General features: G+C 44.1%; 1 protein-coding gene across 3 annotated transcripts in view; it reads left to right on the top strand.

Moving 5' to 3' along the window:
* Positions 1-12741, top strand: part of SMARCA2 (SWI/SNF related, matrix associated, actin dependent regulator of chromatin, subfamily a, member 2) — a 182252-nt gene that overhangs the window by 89871 nt on the left and 79640 nt on the right. For all 3 annotated transcript variants that reach the window (XM_054727542.1, XM_054727540.1, XM_054727541.1), the window contains exons 20-23: positions 4902-5009; positions 5575-5661; positions 9478-9524; positions 12081-12247. In XM_054727542.1, the coding sequence (XP_054583517.1) occupies positions 4902-5009; positions 5575-5661; positions 9478-9524; positions 12081-12247 (409 nt within the window). The remainder of the gene's footprint in view (positions 1-4901; positions 5010-5574; positions 5662-9477; positions 9525-12080; positions 12248-12741) is intronic.

Here is a 12741-nt window from a genome sequence, read left to right as displayed (position 1 = left end):
TCTCCATCTCTTACTGTGTGAACTTGGGCAAGTCACACTGTAAGAGATGGGTCTCAAGGTTCTCATCAGTGAACTATAAAATGATACCTGCTTCATAGAACTGTTGAGAGGACTAAGATGGATGTACTACTTCTACTACTGTGCCTGGCACGTGGGCAGCACTCAACTAGGGACAGCTACTCGTGTTGCGGTTTCTTTTATTAATGGAGAGTTCCAGTCCTCACTGTTCTCTCCTTCTTGCACTTCCTGTGGCCCTCCCACATCGCTGTCCCCATAGTCCTTTCAAGGCAAGTTGGGGGACTCATCACTGTGTGTGGCGATGTGGCCTTATTGATGTCTTGTGGCCAGTGGTTATTCTCTGCTTTTTCTGTTTCGTGAGGACTTGTTTTATCAGGGAAAAATTGGTCATGTAAGTATTATCCTTGTGGATAAGTTTTCTTCTACCATCGCCTGCCCATAGCCACAAACAACGTGTATGTCTTTCTCAGCCTGTGGAAAGAATCAGGAAGGAATTATGGCTATGGCAGGATAAGGCTAACTATAAATACTTCCATAGCAGTAATTCTCAAATGTTTTCGTGAACAGGAATCAATTAAGGAAGTGTTTTTTAATTTACATATAATAAAATTTACTCTTTTGGGCACATAGTTCTAGAAGTTTTGAAAACTGCATAGTTATATTTCCCACACCTATAATCACAATACAGAGCAATTCTATTTCCCAGTCTACCTTCTCCTCCCCGCCCCCGCCCCCCAAATTCCTTAGTGCCACCACATTTTAGCTAGAGCCTCTCTTCACCCTTAGTCTCATGCAACCACTAATGTGTTCGCCCCACAGCTTTGCCTTTTCCAGAATGCCGTATGAGTGGACTCAGACAGTATGTGTCATCAGACCTTCTGCATCTGGTTTCTTTCACTCAGCATCGTGTGTTTGAGAGGCATCCAAGTTGTTGCAAGTACCCACAGTTGGGTCATTTTTATTGTTGAGTAGTATTCTGTTATGTGGATGCACCATGCTTGATGATGGATAAATCTGCTATAAACATGGTGTACAGGTATTTGTGTAAACATAGGTTTTCATTTCACTGAGCAGATCATTAGGAGTGGGGTTGCTCAGTCATATGGTTAATGTACACGTAACTTTGTAAAATTCCACACAGTGTCCCAAACTGTCTGAACCACTTTGTAGTCCCACCAGCAATGTGTGAGCATTCCATTTCCTTCACTTTCTCATCAGTACTCACTGGGAAGTGTCAGTTTTTTAAATGTTTTTAGCCATTTCAATAGGTGTGTAATTTTAATTTGCATTTCTCTGACATCCAATGATGGTAGGCATCTTTTCATGGGCCTAATCAGCCCCTGTATGTCTTCTTTGATGAAATGGTGCTCAAGTCTTTTGCTTGTTTTTTTTTTTTTATTGGGTTGTTTCTTTTCTTATTATTGAGTTTTGTGATAGAAAAACTCTTAAAAATATAAAATGTCATCCTGTCACGGTAATTCTGTTTAGTGTAGCTAGAGTGACCTCAGGAATGTATTTCCTCAGATGAAACTAAAGCAGGCATCTGGGGACCACAGTATGATAAACGCAGTTCTACTTCATACAGAGTTTAGTTTGAATGAATATTTAATAAAAATTAGTTTAAATCCATGGCTATTTAATAATTTTATGAGTCTAATGAACTACCTCATGAGCAGGGGAATAGACCGTCCACTAATGGTAGGCATCTTTTCACAGGCTTAAGCAACCCCTCCCCCCAAACCACCACCCACCTACCTGCTAGTGTAAAATCCATCCCTCACACTCGGGAGAAGAATGGGGATTCATAGTCTGGGTGTTTTAGGGAGGTCTTCGAGGTGGATCAATAGAATATTCATCAGCTTGATGCTGATATACCAAAATGAGGTTTATTCTCTTAATTTGACTGTCCTAGGGAGTGGTTGGCAAATGGCATTTAATTGGATTCTGTTATCTGTCTCCCTGAGTAGGGTGGTTTAAGATATTTACCCTCTGATTGGGGAGAAGTGCAAATCATTTACTCTTTTTTTTTTAATCTTTATTGTTGAAAGTATTACAGATGTCCCCTTTGTTTCCCCATTGACCCCTGCCCCAGGCCTTCACCACACTATTATCTGTGTCTATGGGTTATGCATATAAATTCTGCGGTTAATCTCTTCCTACCCACCCACCCATCCCCACCTTAAGTGTCCTTGGCTTAGGGAAGATAGCATTTACCAGGTGGACACGAACTGCTGTTTAACTGTCTCAGTCTCTCTATTTCACTTGCCTGGGATTTTCCTAGCTTCTTACTATTCTATAACAACTATAGGTAAAATAATAGTTGCAAAGCTTATGACGATGATATTGACCATATTTATCAAACCAGTTTCTGGTATCCTCTAAGGCAGTGATGGGCAACCTTTTGAGCTTGGTGTTGTCAAACTTCGCCAAAAAACCGAGCATAACTCGGGTAGTGTGTCACTTTGAGGAAAAAACATTATTTCGCGATATTTTTAGTTTAAATAACATAAATGTTTCATCCTCGGCATGCGGCCGCCTCAGCGGCCGCGTGTCATCAGAAATGGCACTGACACGCGTGTCAGAGGTTCGCCATCACTGCTCCAAGGACATGAAAGAAGAAGGTCAGAAGGTCAGAGTCCTTGGGATGGGCTCCCTTCTGTTGACGGACCCCCGTGTGATGTCCCCGTCTGCATGGTATCATCACGCCTCCTGTCCCCAAGCCGCTCACCTGCAGCACCTGGCAGCAGCTCACTGCGGGGAGGGGTTGAGGGTTCTGTACCTGTGAGCCCTAATGCCTTAAGCACAAGCCTCGGCCGTCTCTTCCAGCAGTGAGGCCCCGGTGAATGTCAGGACAGAACTCGGAAGCCGAACCTCTGCTTGGTCACCTTTAACATAAGAGTTTAACAGAGTGGACTGTTTCCAGTCCTAACTGCACCGTTAACGAGCTGTATCACTTTGACTCAGTCTGTTCCTTATCCATAAAAGGTGGACACTGGCCCAGCTGGCTGGCATGGCTCAGTGGTTGAGTGTCCACCTATGAACCAGGAGGTCATGGTTCGATTCCCAGTCAGGGCACATGCCCAGATTGCAGGCTCGATCCCCAGTGTGGGGCGTGCAGGAGGCAGCCAATCAGTGATTCTCTCTCATCATTGATGTTCTATCTCCCTCTCCCTTCCTCTCTGAAATCAATAAAAATACATTTTAAAATAGTAAGATAAAATGTGGACACTGAATGTAAGTCTCTTAAAGCTCTTGTGTGGTGAAATGAAAGAAGGCAGATAAATGCACGTGTGCATGGGGCCTGGTCCCCACAGAGCTCAATAATATTAACCCTGATGTCATTTTTACCTTTATACTCCTCTGAAGTTAACATTTTTCTTCACCATGATCAGATTTCATTGAGAGCTAATAGCTCCTGAAGAAGTGGAAATACTTCAAAAATATGACACGATCAGGCTTGTAACAACAAAACCTATATTACCTGCATCCTTATTTATTAAACTTGGAGATGTTTTTGTCCCAGCCGGGCCAAGAAGGTCATTAAAAACTAAAACAAGTGGATGGTAGGTCACTTGCCTTTCTTAACTTCTCTGCTGAGAGCCAGCCTTTCCCTAATTTGATTCTGTGCATCAAAATGAGTGGCAAAAGGCTATTAGTAGTGGTTCCATCGAGCCTGACAGGTTCCCTCTGAAGCAACAATGGAATGAAGATTCAGCTTCTCTTCATCTGTGACCTCCTCGTTCTGGCCCTCCGAGCTGAAAATAGCCTGATCGTTTTTAACCAGTTTATTAAACATTAGGCAGCTTGCTGATTTACTTTTAATCACATTCTGCAGATTTCTAGGCATTAATCTGTTGTTTATGATGAAAACCGCACGTTTGTATTCTGGGGATTTGTTTTAATAAAGCGAAACAATAATAGGAGAGAGTCAAGCGGATGTTAGGCATTAGGAGCGTGCTAGAAGGTGTTGCAGGTGTGTGCTGAGTTCCCTTGCATCGCTTCACATGGGCGTTCTGCAGTATTTCAGATGGAAGCACGGGGGCCTTGCCTTCTTTAGGTGGTCGTAACCTTGAACCCAGCTATGGATTAGGTCTTCTCCACCTGCTGTCCTCACTGGGGAGTGGCCTCTCCTCTCTCCAAAGCAGGTATATGATAGTCAACCTAGGACTGTTATAAGTCTCATTTTAGGCCTTGTATTGGGAGTAGCCAAATGTTTCACAAAGGAAATCATAGGATATTGGCCAGTCACTGTTTTTCCTAAACCTGCTCTGTTCCTGTAAAAAGGGGGGATAGTTGGGAAGCAGAAGAAATACTAAAAATATGCTCTATATTCAATATCTTTGAATTTGAACAGTTTGCAAGTCATTCTCTCAAATATGGAGCAAGTCATGAAAATTCCTAAAAGCATAGCCCTAGCCACAATTACATATAACCTTTGGAAGGTCCCTCCACCATACCAAACCTTTAGCGACGATGACCGTGGTCTGTTCCAAACCTCCCACCCCGTCCCAGGAATCCAAGTGGGAAGCAGGTGCCTTCAGGCTCCTGGAATGCCACCAGCAGCTGTGTCTCAACTATCTCTCTCTCTCTCTCTTTTTTTAATTAAAAATATGTTGTTATTGATTTCAGAGAGGAAGGGAGAGGGAGAGAGAGAGAAACATCAATGATGAGAGAGAATCATTGGTCAGCTGCCTCCTGCACATCCCACATTGGGGATGGAGCCTGCAACCCAGGTATGTGCCCTGACCGGGAATCGAACTGTGAGCTCCTGGTTCATAGGTCGATGCTCAACCACTGAACCGTGCTGGCCAGGCTCAACAGTCTCTTTAGAACAGCACCTTCTCTCTCCTGCTCTCAACCACTTACTGCTCTTTTTCCCCCAGGTTGAATATGTGATCAAGTGCGACATGTCAGCTCTGCAGAAGATCCTGTATCGCCACATGCAAGCCAAAGGGATCCTCCTCACAGATGGTTCTGAGAAAGATAAGAAGGTGCGTGGCAGAGGGGGAGGCAACGCAGGGTGCACACGTCTCCTTGTGACCGGGACGTCAGATGCCCACGGGAAGCATCCTGCTCACGCTGATTGGTTAAAGCATGTTACTGGGTCTCCTTTGTAGCTGCCAAAGAACATCTCTTACCCTCTGAAGTGTAAACTACATTGGGGCAGGAAGAAAGGAGGAGGGTCCCATCTCTGAAATAGTTAACTGTGCTCACGTCAATTCGGCAGAAGACTTATTCCGCCTAAAAGTGGGGTGGCATTTTAGAAGTTTCATTTCTTGGTCCTCTGTCTTCCCAGAATCCTAGGGAATAGACAGTCATGTCACAGATCCATCGACCTGACATAATTCCTTCCTGGAGATGTTAGTCACAAGAAAGGTGTTATATCGAACCCAGAAACTGCCCTATTTTCGCAGGAGCTTTGGACCACATGAGGTGTAGGTTACCGAGAAGACCGACAGCCCTTTGCCTTTTCTATAGAAGCTCTCCTTTTAACAATTAGAATCATCCGATCACTTAATAACTTGTTCTATTTCGACTCTCTCCACTTGTTCTTAGGGGAAAGGTGGTGCTAAGACACTCATGAACACTATCATGCAGCTGCGAAAAATCTGCAATCACCCATATATGTTTCAGCACATTGAGGTAAGTCTATGTTCTCTGTTTTGTTTTGTTTTTTAATTTTTTTAAAATATATTTTTATTGATTTCAGAGAGGAAGGGAGAGGGAGAGAGAGACAGAAACATCAATGATGAGAGAGAATCATTGATTGGCTGCCTCCTGCATGCCCCACACAGGGGATCGAACCCAGAACCCGGGCAAGTGCCCTGACCGGAATTGAACCGTGACCGCCTGGTTCATAGGTGGACGTCGACGCTCAGTCACTGAGCCAGGCCGGCCAGGCTGTGTTCTCTGTTTTGATCCTGATCCTCCTTGTGCTCTTCCTACTAATATTACTTAAAAAATTTTTAATAGAAAAATACAACAGGGTTAAAACGTGTATGGACGTTGAAACGACAATTCTGCCCGTCTGATAGCTTACCAGGAAGAATTAACAAATGTGAATTTTCTGGTCATGGATGCTTTTTGGCACCAAGCACTTGAGCATCTGGAATTTTATAGCCACGAGTCTAAAGCAGTGAGAAAATGTTGTAAGCTATGGCTCATTATGTGGGTTTAGGTAAGGACTGTGAATTGCCTTGTTACGCGAGGCGCTCTGAAATGGAGGATAATGATCAATACATCCCGTTTCCTCAGGAGGATGCTGTGAGAAACATTAAAATAATGTATTTATACCTGTTGAAGAGAAAGATGTTCTTGAAATATTTTCTCTGTAAGAGACGCTGCCCTTGGTTGGTTACTTAGATTTGTATTCTTCCTTCCTGGTCTCCATCGAGACGATGTAGATTCAGGCTTTTATACCGCTGCCCGGGTCTGGACGAAGCTATTCTTAGGGCTGAGGACATTTTCTGCCCTATTCACTCCATGTGAATACGTTTCCTAAATGGACAGAGTTTCACCCCAGTGGGAACAGTGGACTTGAGCAGGCAGGGAGGAGCCACATTGTGGTCTCCATCCTTCAGTGTTGCCGCTGATGCCGGTGTCCCCGGGCCAGTACTTCGCCAGCACACTGCCCGCTTTCCACCGCAGGGGAGCAGGGGCCTGGGGCAGGGCCCTGCGGGCTCGGTGTCCCCACCCGTTTATTAAAATATAAACACGGAAGGATCTGAGGAAAAGAGTGAACAGGCACAGTATAAAAATGAGGTTGAGTATTCATGACTTTGGCAATTCGTTTTTTCTCCCTTACTTTTGGTAGCTGTGCTTATCAGAGTATTTATTGCACGCCCTCTCCCTGTACTGGAGCCCTGTCCCAACTCTGGTGGGGAATTAGAAAGACTGTTGATACTGCTGTTTGCCTTCAAGTCCAAAGGGCAGAGTTATCTATAAACTAAAAAGCCCTAGATCTAGGTAAAGCGACAACAGCAACAACACTAAAAATAAAAAAATCCACCACCTGTCAGTGTGGCTTTGTGATTGAGTGTCGAACCATGAACCAGGAGATGGCGATTCAATTCCTGGTCAGGGCACATGCCCAGGTTGCGGGCTCGATCCCCAGAAGGGGGCGTGCAGGAGGCAGCCGATCAGTGATTCTCTTTCATCATTGATCTCTCTCTCTCTCCCTCTCCCTTCCTCTCTCTGAAATCAATAAAAACATATATTTTTTAAAAAATCCACCAACAAGCACAACTATTTAAACCACTAGACATATAGTGGGAGGAGAATTCAGTGTGCAATGAGTCCATACCCCAGGCTACTTTGTAACTCAGATTGTTCCTGCTGGGGTGAAACTCTACATTTAGGAGCTTTATTCACATGAACCGACCTGGTATAAGTCACTCGGCCTCTCCAAGCTCTAGTGTACTTGACTTGTCATCAATGGTCATGAATTCCAGGGCTGACAAGAGGACCAACTTTAAAACAAGTCACATAGGAAGCATATTGTAAAACTGGTAACATGTTAAACAGATGTGAAGTATCAGTGACTCATTGGTGGGGCTGTATGTTGGGCTGGGAAGAGCCAAAAACATGTCTATGATGGGGTTCTATCGGGTTAACCTGTCACCCACCATCTCACTTCTAAAAACAATTTAAAGATATTTACTCTGCTACATAGAGGGGTTTGGGGACTCAGATTGTGAGAATTAAGTGCCAGCCTTACCTCATTTTGGCTATCATACAAAGCTAACCTTTGTAACATGCTAGGCCTGTCAGGAAGGGAGATGGCACGGTCTCTCCTCCGGCTTCTGTCTGTGCACCTGGGGAGGGTGGAGGGAGAGGGCCATGGTAAAAGGAGCGACGGTTACGTAGCATGCATGCCCTCCATTCCACGCATATTTACATTTCAAATGGCAGTCAGTAGGAAAACAGACTTTGATTTGCAGGTATTTTTTAGTTGTTTTTTCAATATTTTATTTTACTGATTTTAGAGAGAGGGATAGAGAGATAGAAACATCAATGAGAAAGAAGCATGGATCGGCTGCCTTCTGCACGCCCCTCACTGGAGATTGAGCCAGCAACCCTGGACATGTGCCCTTGACTGGGAATTGAACCGGTGAACTCTTGGTTCACGGGTCGAGGCTCAACCTCTGAGCCGCACCAACCAGGCTCATTTGCAGTTTTTTAACCTAAAAAACGTTCAGGGGCATATATTCCTAGAAACGGGAGCCACAGTGACTGGCTAACGTGTTACTGGTTATGGATCAGAGATGGTATGTGCCTTTTGCCCTGGCCTTTGCCTTGTTTGCCACACAGCCTTTGTCCACACTGTCATAGCAGCAGCCCGGCCTCTCAGCTGGGCTCCCTGCTTCCCTGGGGCTTCAAACCAGAGAAATGAACACAGGTTGTGAGAGGGTTTTTTAATGATGCTGATTCCTAATCTGATCACCATCTACTGACACATATCTCCGGTTTTTACAGCCCTGCTGAGAGATAGGGTTAGAACCTAAAAATCTAGTCAGGAATGGCTCCGGCCGCCTGAGGAGAGAGAAGGGGTGGTTCTTGACCTCAGAGTGGGGCTTTTGGCTGTTGTCCACGCAGGTCTGCGTTCTGGGGGCTGGGCCTTCCGTCAGTGACGAGCATGTTTGAGGGGAGAGCCCAGAGGGAAAGATCTGGTGGTCCCTTTGCGAGCAGAGGGACCGTGGAAGGAAGGGAAGCAGAAAAAGGAGACAGCTGGTGGCTAATGGGAAGGTGCGACATCCTCTCCTTCCCCCAGATGGTCTCCCTCTCCTTCAGTGGGAGTGGAAAATCACATGGAGAGCAGCCAGGTACTTCTCCCACAGGCAGGGAGGAGAGAGGTGTGTGATTAAGTGCAGTATTTTAAAGTGAAAGCTGGACCCCTGAGGGAGCGCGGCACATTGAGGGCCTTATCCGTAATAGAGAAAAGTGCAGTGCGCGAGGGATGTTAGGACTTCACTAAACTAAGATTTAAAATGGAGTGTATGCTCACCATTACTTTTACTGTTAAGTATTTCCACAGTGTATTTATGTGCACATTTTAGACCTGATTTGCTTATATGAAGCTCTTCCTCTAGTCTCGACTCTACGCTCCTTGGGGGTAGATATTTCAGTTGTTCCTGGATCCCCAGAACCGTCCCAGCTCAGCCCGGGGCCAGGAGATGTTTAATCGCTGTTGGATGAATGAACTAACCCTGTCATCTCAGCAGGAGAGTCTAGAGACTTGCAGAAACTCACAGGATATACATTCCCGGCAGAACAAAAGTCTGATTTCAAAGACATTGAGTTTCAGGTTCATCTTACAACAAATATTTCTTACTTATTATTTTGTTTAATTGTACTCTAGAAACAGATAGGATGACCTCACTAAAAGAGTAATCATTAAGTTAATAATTACATGCCTGATGGGTTTTCTTTATTCATTTTCTTTTTCTCTCTCTTTTAAAGGAATCCTTTGCTGAACACCTGGGCTACTCAAATGGGGTCATCAATGGGTAAATCTTAAAACTTTTTTTTTTCTTCTAAAAAATAGTTTGTTGGTCCTACCTCACCTTTTCTCTCTCTAGTGTTTTTCGTCAAACAAATACACACACCAGCCTCCTCAGCCCTCTCCCCTCGGGGGAGCCTACAGGAGTTGTGAACCAAAATGTATCAGCATCTCTTGTACTTTAGTGGCATGAATTACCACATGCCTTGAGTAAGTGGCTATTCAAAGGACATAGATCTCATTTAATAGATTTAATGGTATCCTAGTTCTAAAAATGTTGTCGAAGCTTCAAAGGGTTGTTATTTATAACCAATAGTGTAGCTTAGGCTCGGAGAGGATTCATCATATTAAATTTCGAGTGGATATTTAATATTAACTCGCAGGAGTAGAAATGTCTCATCTGCTATAAATATGTATGACTTTACAGTAATTTGTTAGAAATACGGTCTGTATAGGAAGCATTTTTCATAAGCAGTGGACATTGAAGAGAATCATGCCTTGCAACAACAAGAAGGAACATGCTTAACAGAAAGTCTCTGTTTTGCTTGCGTGGCACCAGGGAAAAGGTATTATTAGGACACAGGACTTACTCTTGGGTCCCAAGGGCAGACCGTGTCACCAGGCGTTGGAACCCACCCAGGAGCAGTGCTCCCAGGCTCCCCTGCCTCCCCACGGCCTCCCTCTCCCTGGGTTCTGTGGTCACTGCTTCCCCACTGTACTGTGGCCATCAGGCTGGCCAGGGTTGCATATTAAAATCATGGTCACAGCGGGTATTTGGAGGTCAGTTCTCAGAGCAGGGGAGGGACACTAGAAAGACCTACAGTTGAAAAGGTGTCTCTTAGACACAACATATATTGTGTCGTAAAATCGGCTACCGAATGGTAGATTTCACTGTCCTAGACTGCAAGTGCCCTGGAGAGTTTTCCAACAATACCAATCCTACAATAAAGTTTTAATAACAACACATCCTTGTTGATAAAAGGGAAAAGTGGGTGATTGTGGATGAAAACGGCCCTACTTTAGCTTATTGACACTCTTCTCCATCTGCTGGCAGTACACATTACCATTTAAAAAAATATTTTTTTTTATTGATTTCAGAGAGGAAGAGCGAGGGAGAGATAGTAACATCAGTGATGAGAGAGAATCATTGATAGGCCTCCTCCTGCATGCCCCCTACTGGGGATAGAGCCCCCAACCTGGGCATGTGCCCTGATAGGGACTCAACCATGACCAAGCCAGGACTCTTGCCCCCTTCCCAGTGCATTCCAGCACGGTGTACATGGTGATCTTATAAAGAGGTATATCACCAAAATACATGGTAAAGGAAGATGATTTGAATTTGGGTGGTGGACACACATTGCAATATACAGATCATATGTCATAGAAATGTACACTTGAAACCTATGTGATCCTATTAACCAATGTCATCCCAATACATTTAAGTTTAAAAAATAAAAAATATGGAGGGGGTAATGGGGGGAAAAACACATATGTAATACCTTAATAAGGAAAGAAAAAATATATATGTGTCAGATCTTGTCACTCCCCTGTTTAAAGCCCATCAATGGCTTTCCATTGCCCTTAAAACTAACCCGTGCAGTGCAGTGTGGTGAGCAGAGCGCTGCAGGGTCTGGCCCGCCCCACCCTCTGCCTCTCTGCTCCCATCTCCCAGGGATCTCTGCTCACTGAGGTTTAAGCCACATAGTCTCACCAGACTCCTTTTTACTCCTGGGGGCCTCTGCACACATTCTTTCCACTCCCTGGTATCTTGTCCTCTCCTCTCCCAAACTTTCCTTCTTCATGGGCTGCCTTTGGCTCATTCTTTTAGGTTTTAGTTAAACTGTTATTTTTTCAGTGAGGTCACAACGCCTGACATGGGAAACCTGTTAGCTGGCAGTTTTTTCCTGGAGGGCCAGATCTCAGATTTTTTCACCTTTGCAGGCCAAAATGTCTCTGTCACACCTACTCAGCCTTGCCCACGTAGCATGAAAGGAGCCATAGACAAAACAGTGAGCGTGGCTGTGTCCCAATAAAACTTTACAGAAACAGCCAGCACGCCAGGGCTGACGTTTGCCCAACTCTGCTCTCATCTAAAGAAGGTGTAATGTGTTGCTGTAAGTTCACTCATAGCCACTTGCTACCTTTTTAGTACGTATCACACTCTGTGATTACCCATTTTGAAGGCAGGGATTCTGTTTGCTTATCACTGTACACATGCCTAGCATTGTGCTTGGCACATAGCAGATGCTCAGTAAGTATTTGAATGACTCTTAACGTGCTCTAAATTACCCATTTTATATGCTTAAAAAGTAAGGCTTTAGGAAATAAAACATATATATGTATGTGCGTGTAGCATATGTAGTGCACTCTTTATGAGTTCTGTAAATATTTTTATTTTTCCATTATACACTCTCACTGCTTTGGAGTGGATATTCACTCATTCATTCCACCAGTTATTTATTGTTTACGATGCACAGGGAATTATATGAGAAGCAGAGTTATACTGGATCCTGCAAGAAGACAGCAGTAATACTGTCTTCTTGTTTTGCATTTTTGGGTTCAGGGCTGAGCTGTATCGGGCCTCAGGAAAGTTTGAGCTACTTGATCGTATTCTGCCAAAATTGAGAGCGACTAACCACCGCGTGCTGCTTTTCTGCCAGATGACGTCTCTCATGACCATCATGGAGGATTACTTTGCTTTTCGGAACTTCCTTTACCTGCGCCTTGACGGTGAGTACGTGAGGAACTGGGCTGGGAAGCCCTGCTGCTGAGAGTACAGGAATGATGGGCACTTAGATCCAATCTCCTCAGAAAAGGAGGGGTTGAAACTGTTGAAGAATCAACTAACAGGGTGGGTGCAGCTTTTCTAGATATCAATTTTTATACCCTCAAGCTTAAAATAAGCTGCAATCCCTTGCACAGCTGTTTATCCCACATGCAAGCCAATACAAATGAGCTAGAGTAATTTATAAGTTCCACCGTTAAAACTAAACTGAAATAAAATTTAAAAACTCTCATTGCTCTTAGGATCATCTTTCCTTTGTACCATATGGAATATTTTGATTAGCTGTTAGCTTTTTGTGTTAGGGCATGTTTTAAGGGGATAAAGGCTGTCTCCTTTGTTCAGTAACACTGAAATAGTTCATTTAAGATTATATTTCATTATCATTAAAGCTTCTCTCTTTTTTTAAGCAGAATATATCCATATGTTACATTGAGAGATA

The sequence above is a fragment of the Eptesicus fuscus genome, chromosome 15 (genome assembly GCF_027574615.1).
Source record: "Eptesicus fuscus isolate TK198812 chromosome 15, DD_ASM_mEF_20220401, whole genome shotgun sequence".
NCBI classification, from domain to species: Eukaryota; Metazoa; Chordata; class Mammalia; order Chiroptera; family Vespertilionidae; genus Eptesicus; species Eptesicus fuscus.
The sequence above is the reverse complement of the archived record's forward strand: the minus strand, read 5'-3'. Positions and strand labels throughout refer to the sequence as shown.